At 39.6% G+C, this 27,449-nt stretch overlaps 1 protein-coding gene across 1 annotated transcript in view; it reads left to right on the plus strand.

Annotated features, from left to right (window-relative positions):
• COLEC12 (collectin subfamily member 12) overlaps positions 1-24,951 on the plus strand; it is a 198,278-nt gene extending 173,327 nt beyond the window's left edge. Inside the window, exons 9-10 of the mRNA XM_060613392.3 lie at positions 6,847-6,992; positions 23,494-24,951. Of these exons, the coding sequence (XP_060469375.1) occupies positions 6,847-6,992; positions 23,494-23,513 (166 nt within the window). The 3' untranslated portion in view covers positions 23,514-24,951. The remainder of the gene's footprint in view (positions 1-6,846; positions 6,993-23,493) is intronic.
• Positions 24,952-27,449: the final 2,498 nt, after the last annotated feature.

Raw genomic sequence — 27,449 nt, forward strand, 5'->3', positions numbered from 1 at the left:
CAGCTTAGCTTTGTACTTTTAAATCTTCCACGGGACCAGGATTAGAGGATATAGGTAGAAACCTGAGTAAGGCCATTTCTTTACAAAACAGTGACCAAACATCAAGATGGAACATGAGAAGGTTTTAGGTCTGCTCCGAAGGCGAGCCTCACAGTGCCCACAGGGCAATTGGCTTTCTGCCTGCTGGCCTGACAGATATCCTGTCGGCTCCCTCTGCACCTGTCCTTGGGGGAGAGGAAGCTATGCCACACCCTGGCGCTCGGGAAATTGGCTGACAGCCCACCCTGAGCACCCAGCGTGGCAGAGATGTACTCAGGAGACGCGAAACAGTTGGGAGGGTTGGCGGTGGAGATGGAAGGCATCTCCCTTTAGAGGATAAAGCATAAATCTTGTCTTCAACAGACAGGAGTGCCAGGATCTTTTGTTTTTTTTTAAGGGTAGGCAAAGTTAGGGGCGCCTGGGTGGCTCAGTCAGTTAAGCATCTGACCTCAGCTCAGGTCATGATCTTGGGGTTCGTGAGTTTGAGCCCCACATTGAGCTCTGTGCTGACAGCTTGGAGCCTGGAGCCTGCTTCAGATTCTGTGTCTCCCTCTCTCTCTGTTCCTCCCCTGCTCACACTCTCTCTCTCTCAAAAATAAATAAACATTACAAAGGGTGGGGCAAGCTTTAAAAAAATCAGCCTTCTCCACTTTCCTCACAGCTATAAGTGCATAAAAGGTCTGGGTTAGACTCACTGAGAAATTCAATCTTAAGCCTTCCTCCAAGAAAAAAACTAGATTGGCCCATATGGGATGGATTGAGCTGAAGCATTATTGTCTGCGCCAACTCTCCCAAAGGAGAACTTTTCTCCTCTTCCCTGGGCTCCAGCAGGAATTTGGTGAGGAATTTGGGAGGAGAGCACCAGTGTCAGTACCTGGGACCTGAGAGGGATTAGATGATCAGACACCTTGCTGGGAACTCCTCCCCAGCCACAGCCACCCTGGAGCCTCCTGAGAGCCTTGGCTTCTGACCCTAACCACAGCACACACTGCACTTCTCGTTTTCCACCCAGAGGAACACATATGTAGTATGTGAAAAGTCCCCAGGATCAAGTTTTAAAAGCAAGAATAAATTAGGCAGACATATTATGAGGCCTCAATAATGGAAGGCTAATTTAATTTGACATAGAATAATAAACACTGCTCAAACTAGAAAAAGAGCCAATGCAGTGAGGTCTGGGTTCCAGGGTTTGACGTGGCATTCGTAGCTGCCAGTTACTCCACCATGTGAAATCTCATGTCTTCACCTGGCAGTGAGTATTACAGAAGGACCTATGTTGGCATTGTGAAAATTAAATGAGATTATGTATATAAAGCATTTAGTTCAGTACTTGGTTCATGGGAAGTGCTCAAGAAATGTCACCTACTAGTATCAGTATTATCACTATTATTGTCATAATTCCAACTATCTTCATACCAGTCAGTAATTGCAGAATAACACTACCTAGCATTTATGTATTTTACCGTATCCTTACTCAGATGCCACACATAGTTATCTCACTCAGATCCCACACCAAGGTTGTGAAGGCACAACCTTGTGCCTTGCCCAGGCTGCAGAAGAATCAATCATGTCTCCTAGATGTCCTCTTACCATTTTCCTCCAACACACACAGCTTCACACCCACCCACACCCTCACTCTCACAGCCCTTTTGAAATTGTTTCAGGTGTTTGTGGTACTGTTGAAGTGGAAATAGACAAGAGATAAAAGGTTCTCCCTGCCTGTTGCCTACCCCCCCCCCCCCACCTCCATTTTTATGCTGAGACCTAGTTGACAAAGACTGCTGGAAAAAAAAAACAGACAAAAAGCAAGGGTAATAACATGGAATGGATGCTAGATGCCAAAGGGTTGGGTCATACACACACCTGCATTAAGATTTATTTCTAATAAAAGATACGACCTGCCTCAATCTGTGGTGGCTCAGGATGCTGCCCAGGACAGTTTCCCAGATGCTTTGGGTCCACACTCATATATAATTCCAAGGGAAAGAATGGAGGGCTGAAATACGTTGCCAACATTTTATTTGCCACTTAAGGACATGTTTTTTAAAAATTGCATATCAACAAATCTTGGTATTAAAAAACCAAGTCTATAGTCCTTTCCAAGAAGACACTTGGCCATGTCTCTCTCCCTCCCTCTCTCTCTCAATCTCTCTCTCTCTCACACACACACACACACACACACACACACACAGTTGTCCTTTTCATTTCACCACAGAACTGTGAAAACTTCTTTCCTGGCCAGCATCAAACCCTGACTGGAGATTGGAATCCAGGGGCCCATAGTCCTATGTCAACATTCAGTGAATTATCCTGGTGAGTCCACTGTGAGCCAGCCTCTGTGCTGGCCTAGAGGATCTTTTCCAGAGTACAGAGGCAACAGTGAGTGAGACATGCTGCTGCTCATGTAAAAAAAGTCTGATTTCCAGGACCATGTCCCAATCAAGAAAATAGACACACCAACCCTAAATGTGGACACAGCAAAGAGTGGGGCTTCAAAGGAGATTTCAACATTCTCCTTATAGTAATTGATAGAGCAAATAAGTAGAAAAATCAGTAGGGATACGATGGACACTGTTAACTAACTTGACTTAATTGATGTTTATGGACTGTTTCACCCAAGAGCTGTAAATGCACTCTTCTCAAGCACATTCGGTACATTCACCAAGATAAACTATATGCTGGGCCATCACACAAGTCTCAATGAATTTAAAAAGAACTGAAATTATACAGAGTATGTTCTCTGACCAAAATTAAATTAGAAATCACAACAAAAAAGATATCTGCAATATTGTCAAATATTTGTATATTAAAGAACACACATCTTAATAACCCATGGATCAAAGAAGAAATCAGAGAGGAAACTTGCAAATGTTTCAAAGAAAATGAAAATATAACATATCAAAATTTATACAGTTAAAACAGTGTTTAGACTCCTCTAATGTACTTATGTTTTTTTAAAAAGTTTTTTATTTTTTTTAATGTTTATTTTTGAGAGAGAAGGAGGAGCATGTGCGTGAGCTGTGTTGGAGCAGAGAGAGGGAGACAGGATCCAAAGCGGGGTCTGCTCTGAAAGCAGACAGCCTGATGTGGGGCTCAAACTCACCAACCGTGAGATCATGACCTGAGCTGAGCCAGGTCGTAATCAACTGAGCCACCCAGCAGCCCTTGAAAAAAGTTTTTAATTTGAAAATCCATGATCTAAGCTTCCACTTTATGTGGGTAGAAGAAAAGCAAGTCAATCCCAAAATAAGTAGAAGGAAGGAAACAATAATGACTGGAAAGCAGTGAAACAGAACACAGACACATGAAAGAAAGGATCAGTGAGCCTAGGAACACATCAAAGCTGATCTTTCTACTCTGGATGTAATACATGCAAGTACGTTGTTTGGCAGAGATCATCACTGTTTACAGAGGCTGCCTGGTACGAGTGCAGGAATCAGACACAAGTGGCATGTAGGCTCTGCCCACTGACTTGGCCCAGAGCACAACCGAAAGGGAGCCTTGTAAGGCCTTTTCCAGCCCACTCTGCTTGCTGTTGCCCACCTTACTTAGATCACCAAAGATGTGAGTATCTTCCTGAGGGTTTCCCAAAACACACTTGAAGTTCCTCTATTCCTCTTGTCCACTTCTTAGTCCCCTGAGCAGAACCTCATTTGGTGGGAATATGCTGTTATGTGTAACACTCTCATCTCTGCATTGCAAAGATAAAACCTGGGTTGCCTCTGTCCATGTAGACTGTTCCGTTATAATATTACGTATTGTGTTTTTAGACTGTAGAGCCATAGAATGGTGGAGACCAGAAGGGAACCTTCAGAGTCATCTAATTCACTAAAAACTCACTCTGGTTGACGCTTCATGTTTCTGTCAGAGTGGCATTGGCTCAGGCCACCAGAGAGAAACCTATATAGACCCTGGTATCGGGAGAACATTCTACAGCAAAGTAATACTTCTCACTACTAAGATTTTCCTGTTTTGAGGCCAGGCTCTTACCAGCAGAAGTTTCTTGGCCATGAGGCCTCAGCCAGTCTTGTGGTTGATGAGAAAGTACTAAGTCGTGAGGTTGGAAGGGGCTATTCCCAAGATTGAGACTTTGTGCTCTGCCACCATTAGGAAAAACCAAAACCCTGGGTGAGGGAGTTCACACCCACTAGCTGGTGTGCTTGTGTGTTTCCAGCTGACAAGAGCAGTGAGTCCAAGTGCTTCCAAGGTCCCTGGAGTACTTAGAGAATGCTGTCCAGGTACAAATGTGTGTTGGGATATGTGTTATAATATGGGATTCAGGGATTTGGGGCCCATGCTTCAGCCATCTTCTTTCCAGAATCTACCTGTAAAGGAAGTTAAGGCGCGGTGTAACCTGAAATTCTTCTCTAAACTATATACACTCTCTTTATCTGACATGTTCTATTCTGTTTAATAACAAGTATGCAGGCTCGGGGGTTTTGCTACAAATCACTCCATGTGATTTTGGCTTTTCCAAAGATATGTTTTGAGACTGGGTGCAAGACAAATTGCCCCCTGGAGCCTGGCTTCAGGTTACCCCACCGCCCATCCACACTAGTATCACCTAAGTCACACACTCATACCCACAGAACTGCATCCTACTTCTAGTCCCAAAGGAAAAACTTGAGTACCATATGCAGAGAATTCCAATGACTTAAAAAATAATGGAGAATGGTGATAAAGGTTATCTCTTTTTTGTATTTTTTTTAAGTTTGTTTATTTTGAGAGAGAGTGTGAGCGAGCACACAAGCGGGGGAGGGGCAGAGAGGAGAGAGGGCATCCCAATCAGGCACCATCAGCACAGAGCGTGATGTGGGGCTTGAACTCAGGAACCAAACCATGAGATCATGACCTGAGCCAAGATCAAGAGTCAGAGGCTCAACCAACTGCGCCACCCAGGCACCCTGATAAAGGCTGTCTCTTATCTTTAACTTATCTTTTGGTCTAGTCTATAAATCCCTTTTATCTATTTAACTTGAAGTAAATGCAAGGGAAAAATACTAAGCAGGTCTTCTTTCAGAACTCCTATTTATACAACTTCCCAATTAACTGAGATAAAGAATATCAAATGTCCCATCATTATACATTCAGGAATTACAGACCTCAAATTCTATAAACAAAATTGGAATAAAACCCCTTCATGTTACTGACAGAAATTAACCAAATGTACACCAACAGGATCAAACTGCTCAGGCATTGTTGACATTGCTGAAGGGTCCTACAGGGTGGATGGAAATATACAAAAAAAGCAGACGTGAAAGTAAACTATTTTTCCTTCTAACTTCATCTGTCTTTGGCCCGATCACCACGGCAGTCTGAGATTTTTAATTCACTTGTTTGTTGCCTATTACATAAGTTCTCCGAGGGAGGGAATTCTCCCTAACCCTAACCCAACCCTAACCCACATGCTGTGCTGCCATCATGTAGCATCATCCCTGGCACATAGTAGGTACTGTCTGGATGTCTGTTGAGTGAATGTGTGAATGAATATTTCTAACACTCCCTCCTAAGTATCATCCCATTTTTATTCTTTTTAGTTGATGGTTTTGTCTAAATTATCTGTTTATCACTAGATTTATTTAAGTGAGGTCACTTTACATTTTTTAAAAATCCATATATATATATATATGGATCCATATATATGTGTACATATATATATTTTACATATATTTATATTATATATTATATACATTTACATATATATGAATTATATGGTGTGGGGAGTCAATTCTGCCTTGTTTCCCCACCTTTTAATTGTAAATTTCACCTGTCATTTCCCACTACCCTCTAGTCTTACTGATCCTATTGTGAAAAGATGTAGAGCAATATGGGCTCTATCCTCAGATTACCCTAGGACACCCTATGGCTGATGGGGTAGTGAGTCATCATTTATGGGAAGAGCCTTCTGCTGCACATGTTTTTTTAGACCCTCCACGCAAGGCAAGCTTGTCTTCTCAGGCAGTAACCACAAATTTCTGTGCAAGAACCTGCTTCTTAGAGAAAATTGAGCTTTCAAGTTTTGAGTCCTGGAAGCACAACTAATTTATTGCACAGAAAGACAATCAAGAACAGTGAACTCTGACAAAGTGGTATTTTAAGCTGCGGCATCCAAGTTAACAAGCCCCCAGTGAACTCCTGAAGAAAATATGTTTTTGAGAATTTCCCTCCCCAAAAAGACAGTGAAATGTCTGAGTCATTTTCAGTAAGATTCAATTACTATTTCTTTCTAAAGCAGTCAACTATCTGCAGCTTAGCCAGACAACCCATAACCAAGGGTTTGTAATTGTAAATTCTCGTAAATGTGTATATTGGCGGTCCCTCACTTTCTCTGTGTGATGCTTTGACTTGTCAGAGGCAAGGAATCAAGATGCACAAGGATCCCTCTGGGCTCCCATAAGAGTGAGAGAGACTGTGTATGTGTGTGTCATGTCCTCAGCATGCATATATATTCACACACAAACATATTCACACACGCCCAGAAGTCAGCATTCCAGTACACACTGGAAAGTTACTCATCTAACTTTGTTGCAGAAGGATTTACTCCCTCAGCATTGTGATGAAGCAGCTCAATGAGTTGATTTCATTCAAAGATAACAAGCCCACAGGGAGATGCTGCATCACACACCACTCTGCAAAACAGCTGCTTTTTATTCTAAGAGCAGGCACAGCTTTTTAAACAGTGTATTTTTATTCCAGGACAAATGACATGGCTTCAGTTACATTTTTTATATTTATATGCTGCTCTTGGGTAAAAAAAAAACTTTTGCATGACTTGCAAATAACACTCCATTTCTGTTTTGTTAAAAGAAATTGGAAAGCTGGACAGCCAGATAACTGGGGTCATGGCCATGGGCCAGGAGAAGACTGTGCTGGGCTGATTTATGCTGGGCAGTGGAATGACTTCCAGTGTGAAGACATCAATAACTTCATTTGTGAAAAAGACAGAGAGACAGGTAAGCAGGGGAGGGGACTGAAGAGCGAGCTGCACAGCTTATATTCTGTCAAAGGGTGAGATGTGAGGAGTAGAAGGGCTCTGAATGCGGACTCTGCAGTCAGGTTCTACAGCCTGTGGTTCTGCCTCTTACCGGTGGGGCAGCTTGTTAACCTTAGGGAAATAATAATAGTATCCTCTTCGTGGGGTTTTCATGAGAGTTTAAACAAGTTAATAAATGTGCCTAACTTCTAGAAAATAAATATCAGATTAACTGTTCTAGGTCACTATCTCATAATATTGTCAGTTAATAAATATGGTACCAGTGTTATCGTTTTTATAGAGTTTCATACGTGGACAATTTAGGTGACTAAGCATTCAATTCCATGCGTATTTACTGAGCATCTACTATGAGCCAGATGCTATGCCTGATAATGGAGGGAGATCGGCTTAGAAGCTTTTCCGGGGTATAGACTAAGAGCCTTTTGTGTATACGTTTTTGTTTTTTTTTTTTTTTTTTTTTTTATTACAAAAGATACCTATCTAAAGTTTCATTTAATACATGACCCTTTTCAGAATGGGTGTCTTAGTTTTCTTCATCAGACATAGATTTAAACATTTATGGTGGGGGAAGGAGGGAATGAGGAGTGAATCCTCATGAGTATGGATTTCTTTTGGGGGTGATGATATGTTCTAAAATTAGATATTTCTAAATTCTACACATCTTTGAATATACTAAAAGCCACTGAATTGTATACTTTAGATGGGTGAAATTTATACGTGAATTATATCTCATAAAGCCTTTATAAAAACGGTGGTGGTAAACAAAAACCTCAAATACATTTGCTCAAACCATTATTGACAGTAACCAGGACACAAGTTATCCATACATCCATTCAACACTTATTGAATACCAGGCACTAGTCTCCAGTGCCACAGGTCTTGAAACTCACAAAGAACTCCCAGCCTGGTCAGTTACAGGCAGGGGACAACTACAAATATCTAAACAAGAAATAGCCCCTTCCAATTCATGATGGCATGTCCCACAAACACACCAAGTCTACAGCTACATATGGAATAACTGCCTCCGAAAAAAACTTAAAGCCTGGCCGAGCAACTGCTACACATGAGGCAAACAAGAACAAAAACCACATCGAAGCAGGTACGAGAGGCGGAGACACAATCTTGCCATAAATCCCACCCTCCTGCACAGTGACATCTCGGTCAGAGGGGAGCTCAAAACCCAGAACTTCTTCCCGAGGAGAACCCCACATCCGGTACCCCAAGTTTTAAGACTTGCACCTGAGAGACAACCCCCCAAAACCTCAAGCTTTGAAAACCAAAGAGGCTTGCATCCATGAGACCCACAAGGCTATAGCAAACTGAGAACTGGGGTCTTAAAGGGCCTGCACACTTGGACTCACCCACCCCACGGCCCAACTCACAGGCAGTCAACTGCACCCAGAATTTACATGAAAGAAGCTCATTTGCTTATATTAAAGCATAGGCCTGGGGGCAGGCATCTAACTTAACATATGTATCTAGGAGCCTGCTGGAATACTGTCTGAGACCTGACAGGCACCATCCTTACTCTCTCCCTCGGCCTTGCTCCACGGCACCAGTATCTCCTAGATAAATGTCTGGTGCCTTGGTTTTTGCCCATGGGACTGCCCTTGATCACCCAGCTCTGAAGGCCGGGGAGACTTGGGTTCCTGGGTTCTATGGGACTGTAGCAATCAGACCATTCTTGACAGACTACTGCCCCAGGACACTGCACAGACAGCAGGCTGCAAGACACCCTCAGTCATTCCGTGAAAGAAGCCTATTTGCTTGTCCAGGAGCCTAAGGGACAGGCCTCTGGTTTGGCACACGTCTAGGAGCCTATACATATGTTCTTCAGGAACAGAGGCTGGTGGATTCAGTCTTTGCCCTCTCCCTCAGAGTCACTCAGATTCATCGGTGTCTCCCAAAGAGGAGCTTAGACCCTTGTCTCGTGCCCTAATTTTTGCAGCTGCCACCAGGGGACAGTTCTACATGACTTGGTATCAGTGGACATGGGTCCCACAGGACTATACCGACAGAGAAAGAGTTGTTAAACAGCGACCACCCCCAGAGCACAGCAACAGGTAACAGTCCCAGAAGCTCAGTCTATCTGTGAAAGATGCCTGTTAGCTTATCATCATGGCTGCAGCTGGAGGCACAGGCTTATAATTAAGCACGCATCTAAGGACTGATTGTAAGCATTTCCAGAGACCTCTCCTCAGAGGGCAGTCACTATCTCCATGCTCTCTGCTGTGCTCCAGAGCACCAGAATCTCCTGGTGGGCTAGGTACCCAGGACAGCTCTTACACATGTGTGGTGGGCTAGGGAACCTATCAGGTTTGGCACACATCTGAGGTGCTCCTAGGGAACAGAGGCTGGGGGATACTTTGTACTCTCCCTGTGCCTCATGAAAGCCCACTGGTATCTCCCAGAAAGGAGCTTGTATACTCATGTAGAGCCTTGATTTTTGCAACTGCCACTGAGGGTACACCTCCAGATCACCTGGCTCTGGTGGCCAGCAGACCTTATACTCATGGTCCCACAGGACTGTATATATTTGCATATTTTAAACACTGTTGCCTGAATGTCTGACTTCCAATGTGTGTCTGCCTACACAAGGTAGAAAGCTTATGAAAGAAATTAAAGCAGACAAAAAGAAATGGAAAAACATTCCATGCTCATGGATTGGAAGAACAACTATTGTTAAAAGTCGATACTACCCAAAACAATCTATGCATTCACAGCAATCCCTATCAAAATAACACCAGCATTTTTCACAGAGCTAGAAACAACAATCCTAAAATTTGTACGGAACCAGAAAAAATAATGTTGAAAAAGAAAAAGCTGGAGGGATCACAATTCCATACTTCAAGCTGTATTACAAAGCTGTAATCACCAAGACAGTATGGTACTGGCACAAAAACAGACACATAGATCAATAGGACAGAGTAGAACCCAGAAATGAACCCACAAACATATGGCCAACTAATCTTTGACAAAGCAGGAAAGAATATCCAATGGAATCAAGACAGTCTTTTCAGCAAATGGTGTTGGGAAAACTGGACAGTGACATGTAGAAGAATGAACCTGGACCACTTTCTTACACCATACACAAAAATAAACTCAAAATTGGTGAAAGACCTAAATGTAAGACAGGAAGCCAACAAAATCCTAGAGGAGAAAACAGGCAACAACCTCTGACCTTGGGTGCAGCAACTTCTTAAGAGACATGTTTCTGGAGGCAAGGGAAACAAAGGCAAAAATGAACTATTGGGACCTCATCAAGATAAAAAGCTTCTGCACAGCAAAGGAAACAATCAGCAAAACGAAGAGGCAACCGATGGAATGGAGAAGATATTTGCAAACGACGTATCAGATAAAGGGTTAGTATCCAAAATCTATAAAGAACTTATCAAACTCAACACCTAAAAACAAATAATCCAGTGAAGAAATGGGAAAAAGACATGAATAGACACTTCTCCAAAGAAGACATCCAGATGGCTAACAGATACATGAAAAGATGCTCCACATCACTCATTCTTAGGGAAATACGAATCAAAACCACAATGAGACAACACCTCACACCTGTCAGAATAGCTAAAATTAACAATTCAGGAAACAACAGATGTTGGCAAGGATGCAGAGAAAAGGAAATTTTCTTTTTCTTTTTGCACTGCTGGTGGCAATACAAACTGGTGCAGTCACTCTGGAAAACAGTATGGATGTTCCTCAAAAAATTAAAAACATAACTACCCTATGACCCAGCCATTGCACTACTAGATATTTATCCAAAGGATACAAAAACGCTGATCGAAGGGGCACATGCACCCCAAGGTTTATAGTAGCACTATCACCAATAGCCAAAGTATGGAAAGAACCCAAATGTCCATCAACTGATGAATGGATAAAGATGTGCTACATATATATACATATACATACACACACACACACAATGTAACATTACTCGGTGATCAAAAAAAGTGAAATCTTACCATTTGCAACAATGTAGATGGAACTAGAGTGTATTATGCTAAGCGAAATAAGTCAGAGAAAGCAAATATCATATGATTTCACTCATATGTGGAATTTAAGAAAGCAGATGAATATAGGGGAAGGGGGGCAAAAACAAGATAAAAACAGAGGGAGACAAACTATGAGAGACTCTTTAATACAGAGAACAAACAGGGTTGCTGGAGAGGAGTTCGGTGGGGGGGATGAGCTAAATGGGTGATGGACATTAAGGAGGGCACTTGTTGGGATGAGCACTGTGTGCTCATGATGAATCACTAAATTCTGTTCCTGAAATCATGATTACACTATATGTGAAGTAACTTGGATTTAAATTTTAAAAAAATTTTTTAAATTAAAAAAAAAAAAAAAAGACTGGGAGAGGTGGTTGTTTCCTCTAATACATAGAAACCAACAGAGAGAGTCAAGCAAAATGAAGAAACAGAGGAAAATATTCCTAACAAAAGAACAAGATAAAACTTCAGGGGAAAGAAAACCTTCATAAAATGAAGATAAGTAATACACCTGATAAAGTGCTCATAGTAATGGTCATAAAGATGCTAACTGGAACACCAGGGAAGATGGCAGAGTAGGAGGATCCTGAGTTCACCTTGTTGCAAGGACACACCAAGATAGCAGCTACCACCATGTGACTTAACTCTGAAAACAACCTGAAAAGTGGCAAAACAGACTTTTCATAACTAATCATAGGAGGCCACATCATAAAAGGTAGGAAGGACAGAGATGTAGTTGGAAACCAAACCCCGACTATGACTAACTGAAAATGGGAGGGACATCACATCAGTGGGGCTAAAACCCCAGGAAGCTGGAGGGCAATAGGAAACTGAATCCCCACCTTTAAAGAGCCAGAAAAGGAAACCATCAGTAAAACTAAAAGCCTAGTAAATGAGAGAAAATATTTGCAAATAATATATCTAAGGGGTTAATATACAAAAACTATAAAGAACTTATACAACTCAGCACCAAAAAAAAAATTTTTTTTTGACTAAGAAATGGATAGAGGACCTGAATAGACATTTTGCCAAAGAAGACATGCACATGGCCAGCAGACACATGAAAAGATGTTCAACATCACTGATCATCAGGGAAATGCAAATCAAAACCATCAGGAGATGTCACGTCACCCCAGTCAGAATAGCCAGGCTAGTCTCAAAAAGACAAGAAATAGGGGCACCTGGGTGGCTCAGTTGGTTAAGCATCCACTGTCAGCACAGAGCCCACTTCAGATCCTCAAACCCCCCCTCTCTCTCTGCCCCTCCCTGCTCTCATTCTCTCTCAAAAATAAACATTAAAAAGATAAGAAATAACAAGTGTTGGTGAGAATGTGGAGAGAAGGGAACACTTGTGCACAGTGTTGGGAATGTAAATTGGTGCAACCACTGTGGAAAGCAGTGTGGAGATTCCTCAAGAAATGATAAATAGAATTACCATATGATCCAGCAATTCCACTATATTTACCCAAAGAAAAAGAAAGCACTGACTTGAAAAAATATATGCACTCTCTATATGTTTACTGCAGCATTGCTTATAATAGATAAAATATGGAAGCAACTCAGTGTCCATTGATAGATGAACGGATAAAGATGTGTGTGTGTGCATGCATATATATAGAGAGAGAGAGAGAGACACACACACACACACACATATGCACACAGAGGAATACTACTCAGCCATAAAAAAATGAATGAAATCTTGCTGTTTGCAACAACATGGATGGACTTAGAGGGCATTACGTTAAGTGAAATAATTCAGAGAAAGACCAATACCATATGATTTAATTTATATGGAATCTAAAAGAAGCAAATGAACAAAGAAAAACACTCTTAATTACAGAAAACAAATTGGTGGTTTGGTGGGAAGGGCAAAATAGATAAAGAAGATTAAGAAGTACAAACTTACAATTATAATGTAAATAAGTCACCAAAATGAAAAGTACAGCATAGGGAATATAGCCAGTAACATTGTCAGAACATCATATGGTGACAGATGATTATACTTATCATAGAGAACATTAAATAATGCATAGAATTGCCAAATCAATATACTGTATACCTGAAACTAATATAACCTTGTATGTCAATTATACCTCAGTAATAATTATTTAAAAAGATGCTCACTGAACTTGGGAGAATGGATGAACATGATGAGAACTTCCAGAGAGATAGAAAATACCAAACAGAAGTCACAGAGCTGATGAATATAACAACAGAACTGAAAAAATATCTTAGAGGGGTTGAACAGCAGAATAGATGAAGCAGAAGAAAGGATCAGTGAATTCACAGGACAGTGGAACTCACCAAAGTAGAGTAACAAAAAAAGAGAATGGAAAAAAGTGAAGATGCCTTAAGGGATTTATAGGACAACATCAAGTATACTAACATCACATTATAAGGGTTGTAGAAGGAGAAAAGGGGGTGGGCAGAAAATTTCCCTAACCTACGGAAGGAGATAGACATTCAGATTCAGGATGCCTTGAGAGTTCCAAAGAAGATGAACCCAAAGAGACCAACACCAAGACACATTACAATTGAAATGTCAAAAGTTAAAGACAAGGAGACAATTTTAAAAGAAACAAGAGAAAAACTTGTTATGTACAAGGGAACCCCCATAGGACTATCAGATTTTTCAGCAGAAACTTTGCAAGACAGAAGGGAGTGGCATTATATATTCAAAGAATATTTTTTTAAATGCTCAAAGAACAGAACTTCCAACCAAGAATACGCTACCTGGCAAAGTTATTCAGAATTGAAGGAGAGATAGAGTTTCTCAGATAATCAAAAGCTAACAGAGTTCATCACCACTAAACCAGCCTTACAAGAAATGTCAAAGGGACTTCTTTAAGCTGAAAAAGGGGTGCTAATTAGGAACAAGAGAACACACAAAAGTATAAACCTTAATGGTAAAGGTAAATAGTAAAGGTGGTGGATTAGTCATTAGACAAAAGTAATAAAAATAACTATACAATAATTAAGGATACACAAGATAAAAATATATGAAATGTGACCTCAAAAAAATAAAATGTGGGAAGTGGGAATAAAACTGTAGAGCTTTAGAAAGCAAACTTGTTACCAAGTTAAAATAGACTGCTATAAGTAGTTGTATGTAAGCCTCATGGTAACCACAAAACAAAAACCTATAGTTGATAAAGAATCTGAGCACACCAGTAGGGGAGGTCATAAAATCACAAAGGAAGAGAAGAAAGGACTAGAAAGGAACTATAAAACTAAAAAGCTGGGGCGCCTGGGTGGCTCGGTCAGTTTAGCATCCGACTTCGGCTCAGGTCATGATCTCACGGTCCGTGAGTTCGAGCCCTGCGTCAGCCTCTGGGCTGACAGCTCAGAGCCTGGAGCCTGTTTCGGATTCTGTGTCTCCCTCTCTCTCTGACCCTCCCCCGATCATGCTCTGTCTCTATCTCAAAAATAAATAAACATTAAAAAAATTAAAAAAAAAAAACAACTAAAAAGCAACTTTTTATTTTTTATTTTATTTTCAATATATGAAGTTTATTGTCAAATTGGTTTCCATACAACACCCAGTGCTCATCCCAAAAGGTGCCCTCCTCAATACCTATCACCCACCCTCCCCTCCCTCCCACCCCCCATCAACCCTCAGTTTGTTCTCAGTTTTTAAGAGTCTCTTATGCTTTGGCTCTCTCCCACTCTAACCTCTTTTTTTTTTTTTTTCCTTCCCCTCCCCCATGGGTTTCTGTTAAGTTTCTCAGGATCCACATAAGAGTGAAACCATATGGTATCTGTCTTTCTCTGTATGGCTTATTTCACTTAGCATAACACTCTCCAGTTCTGTCCACGTTGCTACAAAGGGCCATATTTTATTCTTTTTCATTGCCACGTAGTACTCCATTGTGTATATAAACCACAATTTCTTTATCCATTCATCAGTTGATGGACATTTAGGCTCTTTCCATAATTTGGCTATTGTTGAGAGTGCTGCTATAAACATTGGGGTACAAGTGCCCCTATGCATCAGTACTCCTGTATCCCTTGGGTAAATTCCTAGCAGTGTTATTGCTGGGTCATAGGGTAGGTCTATTTTTAATTTTCTGAGGAACCTCCACCCTGTTTTCCAGAGTGGCTGCACCAGTTTGCATTCCCACCAACAGTGCAAGAGGGTTCCTGTTTCTCCACATCCTCGCCAGCATCTATAGTCTCCTGATTTGTTCATTTTGGCCACTCTGACTGGCGTGAGGTGATATCTGAGTGTGGTTTTGATTTGTATTTCCCTGATGAGGAGCGACGTTAGGCATCTTTTCATGTGCCTGTTGGCCACCTGGATGTCTTCTTTAGAGAAGTGTCTATTCATGTTTTCTGCCCATTTCTTCACTGGGTTATTTGTTTTTCGGGTGTGGAGTTTGGTGAGCTCTTCATAGATTTTGGATACTAGCCCTTTGTTCGATATGTCATTTACAAATATCTTTTCCCATTCCGTTGGTTGCCTTTTAGTTTTATTGGTTGTTTCCTTTGCTGTGCAGAAGCTTTTTATCTTCATAAGGTCCCAGTAGTTCATTTTTGCTTTTAATTTCCTTTAAAAAGCAACTTTTTAAATGGCAGTAAGTACACACCTATCAACAATTGCTTTAAATGGATTAAATTCTCCAATCAAAAGACACAAAGTGGCTGAATGGATAAGAAAACAAGACCCATGTATATGCTGCCAAAAAGAGACTCACTTTAGACATAAAGATACACACAGACTGAAAGTGAAGGGATGGAAAACGATACACCATGAAAACAAGCCAAAAGAAAGATGGGGTTGCTGTATTTATATCAGACCAAACAGACTTTAAACAGAGACTGTACAAGAGACAAAGAAGGGCATTAGATAATAACAAAGGGGTCAATCCAACAAATGGATATAACATTTGTAAATATTTACGGACCCAATATAGAAGCCCCTAAATATATGAAACACATATTAACAAACCTAAAGGGAGAAATAGGCAGCAATACAATAATAGCAGGGGACTTTAATACCCCACTTACATAAATAGATGGATCAGCCAGACAATAAAATCAATGAGGAATCATCAGCCTTAAGATCAGAAGGACTTAACCAACATATACAGAACACTCCATCCTAAAGCAACAGAATACATGTTTTTCTCAACTGAACATGCAGCATTCTTCAGAATAGATCACATATTAGGCCACAAAACAGTAAATTTCAATAAATTTAAGGAGATTGCAATCCTACCAGACATCTTTTGTGACCATAAAGGTATGAAACTAGAAATCAGTTGTAAGAAGAAAACTGGGATATTCACCAATATGTGAAGATGAAACAACATGCTACTAAACGACCAATTACTCAAAGAAGAAATCAAAAGAAAGATCAAAAAATTCTTTGAGACAAATGAAAATGGAAATAGAACATACCAAAAGTTATAGGATGCAACAAAAGGAGTTCTAAGGGAAAAGTTCATAGCAATAAATGCCCACCTCCATAAACAAGAAAAAGTCAGATAACATAGTTTACACCTCAAGGAACTAGAAAATGAAGTCCAAAGTTAGTAGAAGGTAGGAAATAAAAAGCAAAACAGAAAGGAATAAAATACAGACTAAGAAGACAATATAAAAGCTCAGTGAAAATGAGAGTTCGTTAAAAGATAAAATCAACAAAACTTTATCTAGTTTCAAGAAAAAAAGAGAGTGGACTCACTTAAGGAAAATCAGAAATTAGAGATATTACAACTGATACCACAGAAATACAAGGATCATAAGAGACTATTATGAACAATTATTGACAACAAATTTGACAACCTAGAAAAAAATGGATAAATTCTTAGAAACATAAACCTACCAAGACTGAATAACAAAGAAAACAGAATATGTGAACTGACAGATTAATAGTAAGATTGAATTAATAGTAAGGAGTATGGTATTGGCATAAGAACAGACACATAGATCAATGTAACAGAATAGACAGCCCACAGATAAACCTGCACATATATCATTAATTAACTGACAAAAAAGCCAACAATATACAACAGCAAAAGGACAGTCTCTTTAATAGTGTTAAACAGACTGGTCAGCCATGTGCAAAAGAATGAAATGTACACAATACACAAAAGTTAACTCAAAATGGATTAAGAATTTAAGACCCGAAACCATAAAACCCCTAGAAGAAAACATAGTAATCTCCTTGGCATCAGTCTTGGTAATGACTTTTTTGAATCTAACACCAAAAGCAAAGGCAACAGAGGCAAAAATAAACAAATGGGACTACAGCAAACTAAATAGCTTCTGCACAGCAAAGAAAACCATCAAAAAAATGAAAAGGCAGCCCAAGCGTCCATTGATAGATGAATGGATAAAAAAGATGTGGTGTATATTTACGATTCAGCCATAAAAAAAAGAATGAAGCCTTGCCATTTGCAGTAACATGCATGGAGCAAGAAAATGTAATGCTTAGTGAAGTAAGTGAAGACAAATACCATATGATTATACTCATGTAGAATTTAAGAAACAAAACAAATGAACAAAGGGAAAAGAGAGACAAACCAAGGAACAGACTCTAATTATAGAGAACAAACTGATGGTTACCACAAGGGAGATGGGTTGGGGGATGGATAAATAGAAGATGGGGATTACAGAGTATATTTATCATGATGAGCCCTGGGCAATGTATAGCATTATTGAATCACTACATTGTACACCTGAAACTAATATAACATTGTATGTTAACTACGGGGATAAAAATAAATTTTTTTAAAAGATTTGAATAAAAACCATGAGGATAAAAAAAAGGCCACCTGTGGAATGGTAGAAGATATTTTCAAATCATATATCTGACAAGTTGTCAATACCCAATATACATAAGGGAATTCAAACAACTCATTAGCAAAAAGCCAAATAACCCAATTTAAAAGTGGTCAAAGGACCTGAATAAGATATTTTTCCAAAGAAGATATACAAATGGCCAACAGGTACATGAAAAGGTGCTCAACATCACAATCATCAGGGAAATGCAAATCAAAACCACAATGAGATATCACTTCACACCTGTTAGAATGGCTGTGCTCAGAAAGAAATAAGTGCTGGCAAGGATGTGGAAAACAGGAAATCCATGTACACTGTTGGTAAGAATATACCAGCCGCTATGGGAAACAGCATAGAGGTTCCTAAAAAATTAAAAATACAATTACCATATTATCCAATAATTCCACTTCTGGCCACTTATCTGAAAAAAATGAAAACACTACCTCAGAAATACATATGCACCTCTATGTTTATTGCAGCATTATTTACAACAGCAGCCCAAGTGTCCATTGATTAATGAATGGATAAATGTGCAGTATATATATAAATACAAAGGAATATTATTCAGCCATTAAAAACACTGAAATATTGCCATTTGCAATGATATGGCTGGAGCTAGAGGATATAATGCTCAGTGAAATAAGTCAGAGAAGAATACCATATGATTGAACTCATATGTGAAATTTAAGAAACAAATGAACAAAGGGAGAGAGAGAGAGAGAAAGCAAGAAACAGATTCTGAACTATAGAGAACTGGTGGTTACCAGAGAGGAAGTTGGTGGTGGGAGGGTGAAATAGGTGATGGGGATTAAAGAGTGGACTTCTCATGATGGGCCCTGGGTGATGTACAGAATTGTTGAATCACTATACTATACACCTGCAACTAATGTAATACTATATGTTAACTGGAATTAAAATAAAAACTTAGGGGCACCTGAGTAGCTCGGTTGGTTAAGCATTGGACTCCTGATTTCGGCACAGGTCATGATCTCACGATACAGGAGTTTGAGCCCCATATTGGGCTCTGCACTGACAGTGCAAAGACTGCTTGGGATTCTCTCTTTCCCTCTTTCTCCCCCCCCCCCCCCCCGGCTTGTGCTCACTCTCTCTCTCTCTCAAAATAAATAAACAAACATAAAAATAAAGCCATCATAAAAAATTTTTTTCCCACCAAAAACCATAATATACCTAGGAATAAACCTAACCAAAGTGGTGAAAATCTATACATTGAAAACTATAGAAAGCTCATGAAAGAAATTGAAGAAGACAAAAAAATGCAAAAATTGTCCATGCTCATGGACTGGAAGAACAAATATTGTTAAATGTCGATACTACCCCAAGCTTTCGCTTTTTGCAGATGACATGATATTATACATGGAAAATCCGATAGACTCCACCAAAAGTCTGCTAGAACTGATACATGAATTCAGCAAAGTTGCAGGATACAAAATCAATGTGCAGAAATCAGTTGCATTCTTATACACTAACAATGAAGCAACAGAAAGACAAATGAAGAAACTGATCCCATTCACAATTGCACCAAGAAGCATAAAATACCTAGGAATAAATCTAACCAAAGATGTAAAAGATCTGTATGCTGCAAACTATAGAAAGCTTATGCAGGTAATTGAAGAAGATATAAAGAAATGGAAAGACATTCCCTGCTCATGGATTGGAAGAATAAATATTGTCAAAATGTCAATACTACCCAAAGCTATCTACACATTCAATGCAATCCCAATCAAAATTGCACCAGCATTCTTCTCGAAACTAGAACAAGCAATCCTAAAATTCATATGGAACCACAAAAGGCCCCGAATAGCCAAAGTAATTTTGAAGAAGAAGACCAAAGCAGGAGGCATCACAATCCCAGACTTTAGCCTCTACTACAAAGCTGTCATCATCAAGACAGCATGGTATTGGCATAAAAACAGACACATAGACCAATGGAATAGAATAGAAACCCCAGAATTAGACCCACAAACGTATGGCCAACTCATCTTTGACAAAGCAGGAAAGAACATCCAATGGAAAAAAGACAGTCTCTTTAACAAATGGTGCTGGGAGAACTGGACAGCAACATGCAGAAGGTTGAAACTAGACCACTTTCTCACACCATTCACAAAAATAAACTCAAAATGGATAAAGGACCTGAATGTGAGACAGGAAACCATCAAAACCTTAGAGGAGAAAGCAGGAAAAGACCTCTCTGACCTCAGCCATAGCAATCTCTTACTCGGCACATCCCCAAAGGCAAGGGAATTAAAAGCAAAAGTGAATTACTGGGACCTTATGAAGATAAAAAGCTTCTGCACAGCAAAGGAAACAACCAACAAAACTAAAAGGCAACAAACGGAATGGGAAAAGATATTTGCAAATGACACATCGGACAAAGGGCTAGTATCCAAAATCTATAAAGAGCTCATCAAACTCCACACCCGAAAAACAAATAACCCAGTGAAGAAATGGGCAGAAAACATGAATAGACACTTCTCTAAAGAAGACATCCGGATGGCCAACAGGCACATGAAAAGATGTTCAACGTCGCTCCTTATCAGGGAAATACAAATCAAAACCACACTCAGATACCACCTCACGCCAGTCAGAGTGGCCAAAATGAAGAAATCAGGAGACTATAGATGCTGGAGAGGATGTGGAGAAACGGGAACCCTCTTGCACTGTTGGTGGGAATGCAAATTGGTGCAGCCGCTCTGGAAAGCAGTGTGGAGGTTCCTCAGAAAATTAAAAATAGACCTACCCTATGACCCAGCAATAGCACTGCTAGGAATTTATCCAAGGGATACAGGAGTACTGATGCATAGGGGCACCTGTACCCCAATGTTTATAGCAGCACTCTCAACAATAGCCAAATTATGGAAAGAGCCTAAATGTCCATCAACTGATGAATGGATAAAGAAATTGTGGTTTATATACACAATGGAATACTACGTGGCAATGAGAAAAAAATATGGCCTTTTGTAGCAACATGGATGGAACTGGAGAGTGTGATGCTAAGTGAAATAAGCCATACAGAGAAAGACAGATACCATATGGTTTCACTCTTATGTGGATCCTGAGAAACATAACAGAAACCCATGGGGGAGGGGAAGGAAAAAAAAAAAAAAGAGGTTAGAGTGGGAGAGAGCCAAAGCATAAGAGACTGTTAAAAACTGAGAACAAACTGAGGGTTGATGGGGGGTGGGAGGGAGGGCAGGGTGGGTGATGGGTATTGAGGAGGGCACCTTTTGGGATGAGCACTGGGTGTTGTATGGAAACCAATTTGACAGTAAATTTCATATATTAAAAAATAAAAAAAAATAAAAAAAAAAAATAAATGTCGATACTACCCAAAGCAATGTACATATTCAATGCAATCCCTATCAAAATAACACCAGCATTCTTCACAGAGCTTAAAAAAAAAAAACCTAAAATTTTTATGGAACCAGAAAAGACCCCAAATAGCCAAAGCAATCTTGAAAAACAAAAACCAAAGCAGGAGGCATCACAATACCAGACTTCAAGCTGTATTACAAAGCTGTAATCACCAAGACAGTATGGTACTGGCACAAAAACAGACACTCAGATCAATGGAACAGAATAGAGAACCCAGAAATGGACCCACAAACATATGGCCAACTAATCTTTGACAAAGCAGGAAAGACTATCCAATGGAATAAAGACAGTCTCTTCAGCAAATGGTGTTGGGAAAACTGGGCAGTGACATGCAGAAGAATGAACCTGGACCACTTTCTTACACAATACACAACAATAAGCTCAAAATGGATGAAAGACCTAAATCTAAGACAAGAAGCCATCAAAATCCTCAAGGAGAAAGCAGGCAAAACCTCTTTGATCTTGGCGACAGCAACTTCTTACTCAACATGTCTCCGGAGGCAAGGGAAACAAAAGCAAAAATGAACTATTGGGACTTCATCAAGATAAAAAGCTTCTGCACAGCAAAACTGTTTAATTAGCAAAAAGATAAAACCACTAACAGAATGGGAGAAGATATTTGCAAACGACATATCAGATAAAGGGTTAGGATCCAAAATCTATAAAGAACTTATCAAACTCAACACCCAAAAAAACAAATAATCCAGTGAAGAAATGAGCAAAAGACATGAATATGTCTTCTCCAAAGAAGACATCCAGATGGCCAACCGACACATGAAAAAATGCTCCACATCACTCATCATCAGGGAAATACAAACTGAGATACCACCTCACACCTGTCAGAATGGCTAACATTAACAACTCAGGCAACAACAGATGTTGATGAGGATGTGGAGAAAGAGCATCTCTTTTGCACTGCTGGTGGGAATGCAAGCTGGTGCAGCCAATTCTGAAAAATGGTATGGGGGTTCCTCAGCAAATGAAAACTAGAACTACCCTGGGCCGCCTGAGTGGCTCAGTCGGTAACTGTCCAACTTCAGCTCTGGTCATGATCTCACAGTTCGTGAGTTTGAGCCCTGCATCAGGCTCTGGGCTGACAGCTCAGAGCCTGGAGCCTGCTTTAGATTCTGTGTTTCCCTCTCTGTCTGCTCCTCCCCTACTCACACACTCTCTCTCTCTCTCTCTCTCTCTCTCTCTCTCAAAAATAAATAAACATTAAAAAAAAAATTTTAGATTAAAAAAAAAATAGAACTACCCTATGACACAGCTATTGCACTACTAGGTATTTATCCAAAGGATACAGGTATGCTGTTTCAAAGGGACACATGCACCCCAATGTTTATAGCGGCACTATCAACAATAGCCCAAGTATGGAAAGAACCCAAATGTCCATCAACAGATGAATGGATAAAGAAGATGTGGTATGTATGTGTATGTGTGTGTGTGTGTGTGTATATATATATATATATATATATATATATATATATATATATTACAAAATGGAGTATTAGCAGTCAAAAAGAATGAAATCTTGCCATTTGCAACAACATGAATGGAACTAGAGTATATTATGCGAAGTGAAATTAGAGAAAGATACTTATGACTTCACTCATACATGGAATTTAAGATACAAAACAGATGAACATAAGGGAAGAGAAGCAAAAATAATATAAAAACAGGGAGGGGCACAAAACGCAAGAGACTCTTAAATATAGAGAACAAACTGAGGGTTGCTGGAGGGGTTGTGGGTGGGGGGATGTGCTAAATGGGCAAGGGGCCTTAAGGAGAACACTCGTTGGGATGAATCACTGGATTCCACTCCTGAAATCATTATGGCACTATATGCTAACTAATTTGGATATAAATGAAAAGGTAATTTTTTTTTTCCTGTGTGTGATGACAAATGTTAACTAGACTTATTATGGTGATCATTTCACAATGTATACAAATATCAAATCATATTACACACCTGAAACTAATATTATATGTCAGTTATATTCAATTAAAAAAAAAAGAATTACAGTAGAGGGTGAGAAGTGACCCAGGTTTGTCATTTGTTTGCCTTGTTTGGCCACTTGAGATTTAAGTTGACCCCAGAATGGACTCCTTAAAGGAGACATTTACCTTTTAGTTAATCTGGATATGAACTTATAGGCATTTCTTGAAAAAAATAATTGATGTATTTTGGAATCTTTCCTATAAAAATATGTGCTCCTTTTTTTGAATTGTACATTGTTTATTCTTTAAGAAAAACTAACTCCCATTGTTTTTCCTCTTTTGTAGTACCACCATCTGCATTATAATGGACTGTGATGTAATAACAAGAGCAGATTTTCAGATGGTTCTCAAGGGCAAAGGATACTTCTTTCTGATTGCATCATCTTCTCACCAGATTGAAAAAAAAGCACTGAAAACAAATTACTGAAAAAATTGACAGCTAGTTATCTTTACCATCTTCCTTTACTCAAGGATTTCAGAACTAAAATGTTCCCCCCAGTATGATGTATAGATTTTCAGTATGCAAATGGACTGAATCACATAGATTTTTTTCAGCCAGTAACTGCACAGTTATGCAAATCACATCTTCCAAAGTATGGATTGCTCCAATCAGAAAAAAGGCTGTCATTGGTTGTTGAGCTTTAGGGAGAACTATACTGTGTAAACGTACCGTACATTTCTAAAATCCCAAATGTAAGAAAAATATGCAGACACACAGATATATAGGCCAACTCTTAGTAATGATATGAAATATACTTAAAGAGCTTTTAAAACTTTGTATTTTTGTACAAAATATTTGCCTTTTTACAATTTTTTCCTTTTCTTCCTTTTTTTTTTTTTTTTTTTTTTGGTCATCTTACCAATATAATACATGGAGCCAAAGAAAACAATAATGGTACTAATAAAAAAAAAACTCTTAGGGTTTCTTGTCAGACTTAATTCTACCCATTGGCAAAGAATTTTTTTCAGTTGTGGTTTTAAAAAAAAATATGTGTGTATATATATATTTTTTTAATGTATCATTTCCTCAGAGGAGTCAATCACTTGAAATGTCTAAAAATATCCTTGCAGATTTTGCCAGGGTAGGTCAAGCCTGAGCATATACATGGCTCAGTCAAGTGGGCTGTGTTTTGAGCCCATCACCAGCCAACATTCTTACTATGTGCCTGGCCAGGCCCAGAGAAAGTGGTCAACTCAGGATGTGCTTCTACTTCATTTTGGTGGAGTTAGGGGTGGTGGAGAGGTATCTGTTGGGAAAAAATCTGGCTATCTAGAAAGCCCTATTTTATGGCTGAGTTATGAATGTGCTTCATATCAGACCAATAGCAGAGCCACTAGTGACTGTCAGCAAAGTATGGCATCTCATCAACCAAGGCAGAGATGCAAGCAAGATGGGGACAGCTATATGCTACCTGGAAAGTTTGTGTTTTCTTAAGGCAGGTTCCAAAAAACATAACTCCAAGGTACACGTATGATGAAATGCAAGAGTAAACTTTTGGCCACTACATTGAACTGTTGCAAAGAACCTTTCCTCTGAGCCCATCTACCTTCTACACCTTGACTTGCCATCAAAAAGTCTAACATGAAATGTGCTGAAAATAGGCATTAGATATAATTGATGCTCAAAGGTAAGATTTCCAACCAACAGATTCCCTCTCCTCCCCTTCCAAGGAGCTCCCCAGGCAGTGCTGCTACCTATCCCAAATAAAATGGTAAAAGAATAAAGACAGAGTTTGACTTTCACACCTGCAGCCGTGTGGACTATGTTGTCTTAACCCCTGGTCACCATTCATGCCATCTCTGTAGCTGAAAACAACCATCTCCTCGCACCTTTATGCCCTGCTGTCCTGTTCACGTGGCCTGGTCAGGTTGGCAGCACTCACCGTCATCTGGGCCCTGTGACACAAGGCAAGCACTGGACTCCAGTATTTTCTCAGGTCAAGGCCTTCCACAGATTAAACCCAATCCCTCAAGACCTTTTATAGATTAAACCCAATCTGCTTTTTCATCCTCTTCCTGTTTTTTAAGTGTCAATTCATATTCATGCCCAGAAGCAACTTAAATGTGTGATGCCATCATCAGAAGGGAACAGTGCTAGCTCTCTCAGTTGAGATGGTTCTCTCCAGCCCTAATCATAACTTACAGTGCTGTCATTTGTCAGGTACTATGGGAAGTACTTTAGTCAGACCATCTCACGTCATCCTCCTAACAGCCCCATCGAGCAGGCCTTGCTACCCTCCCCATTGACAGAAAAGGGGAGGGTCTCAAAGAGGTGACACCACTTCCTAGGTCCCACCATCACTAAGGAGATAGGATTCTGACTTGAGCTCTGAAAATTCTGTTTTTGAGGAACAGGGGTCCTTCTTAATAACACACTGAATAAAATCAGATGAATATCACACATAAGATACCTTATGTACTTCTCTGTACATTTAGCTCTTTATACAACAGGTTTCTGTTCACCTACTCACAACTGATGCTCTTTTGGGAGGAGAATTTTAATGAGATATGATAAAGTCTGTTCAGGCACGTAACCTGATACACACTAGGAGAAGAAGGAGAATGATTTTCTTTCTTTTTATAAGTGTATTTATTTTGAGAAAAAAATGCACATGCAGCAGGGAAGAGCAGAGACAGCAGGAGAGAGAATCCCAAGCAGATTCCACACTGTCAGCACAGAGCTTGATGCGGGGCTCTAACTCAAGAACCAAGAGATCATGACCTGATCTGAAATCAAGAGTTGGACACTTAACCAACTGAGCCACCCAGGCACCCCACATTTTTCTTTTTAATGGTTCTTAAAAGAATGAATGCACAACCAGGAGGGGGAAAAACCCTTTCTTTTCTATTATCTTCTATTATAAATCTCCTCTCACCCTTCCAATTTGTAGGAGTTAAAATGTAAGCTAAAGTAGACAACAAATGGTAATACAAATGGTAATAGCCACTCCCATTTTAAAAACCAGATATTTAAGGAAGTAGAGAGCTATATAAATCAGGTAACAATGCCAAGCATGTGTTTTTTGCCTCAGATGACAAAGCTGGTCTCTTCTTGAAAAAGTAAGCATATTAACTCATGACTCAGAGAAGTCACACAGAATAATTGTTTAAATGTTTAGCATTTTCACATACATTATCTCCTCTAATCTTCATGCAAAACTGAGGAAACAGGATGATTGGAAGACTTGTCCCTAGCCCACACTGCTGTCATCAAAATGCCTTCAACTTGCCTTCAAAAATGCAAATCTGATCAGGTTCCTCATTCTTAATTTAAAATCCAACTCTATCCTACCCCATATCCCTAGCCTAAAATCTTCCAAAGGATCCCAGGTTCCCAACCACATGTCCAGCCTTCCCTCCAGCTGCAACCCTACCCTCCCTCATCCATGCACCAAAACAGCCTTCCAAGCCACCTGTACTTTCTCCCATGCGCTTTCTCACCCCCATACTCTACCTGGATTCCTTCCCTGTATTTTATACCTGGAGAGTACCTTCTTTAAGATTCAGCCCAAGCATCACTTCTTGTCTGAATCCTTTCCCAAAAAATGTAGAGCAGATCCCTCTTTCCATGCCAAATACTGTGCACAAGTGATCTGGATGAAACAGAAGAAAACTCCTTCAATGTGTTAAGATGATCTACAGATTAGATGAGAGACCTAAAAATTACTGAATTGAGAAGAGAGAAAGGTGAATGTGGCCAGTCAGTTATGAAATCTTAAAAGAACTGAAGAGTAGAAGAAGCCAAGCAAGAGAAATGAAGGGATTCATGTTGCTAAAAGTTGGTTATTATACATCCAGTATATTGGATGAATGCTTATTATATTTGTCTCAGTCCATCAACGTGAATGGAAGATAGAGTGGAAAGAATCAGATGATAAAACAGATTCATTCTATTACCGAAGTATGGCCCTGAGTCAGGGAAAAACTTTAGAAACCTTTTCTAAATGGTAGTGTGATGGAGTATCTCTTTTCTTACCATTATACTCAACAATTTTACAAGTACAGATAGACTTTTCAGTCTTTTTGAGGCATTTCTCTGTACAACAGTTCCATTTTCCTGGGAAGAATCCCTTAATGGCATGGTGTCATATTTATTTTATAAGTCACATAGCAGATGTTGAAAAGATTTTGCTTCACCTGTTCATCCTTTTTCCTCTCCTCCAAGATATCCTTGTTCAAATAAGTATATAGCATGCCCAGTTGAGCAAAAGTCCAGAAAAAAGCAGGCTTAAGAAAACTAA

The sequence above is a fragment of the Panthera onca genome, chromosome D3, assembly GCF_046562875.1.
Source record: "Panthera onca isolate mPanOnc1 chromosome D3, mPanOnc1 haplotype 2, whole genome shotgun sequence".
Lineage (NCBI taxonomy): Eukaryota > Metazoa > Chordata > Mammalia > Carnivora > Felidae > Panthera > Panthera onca.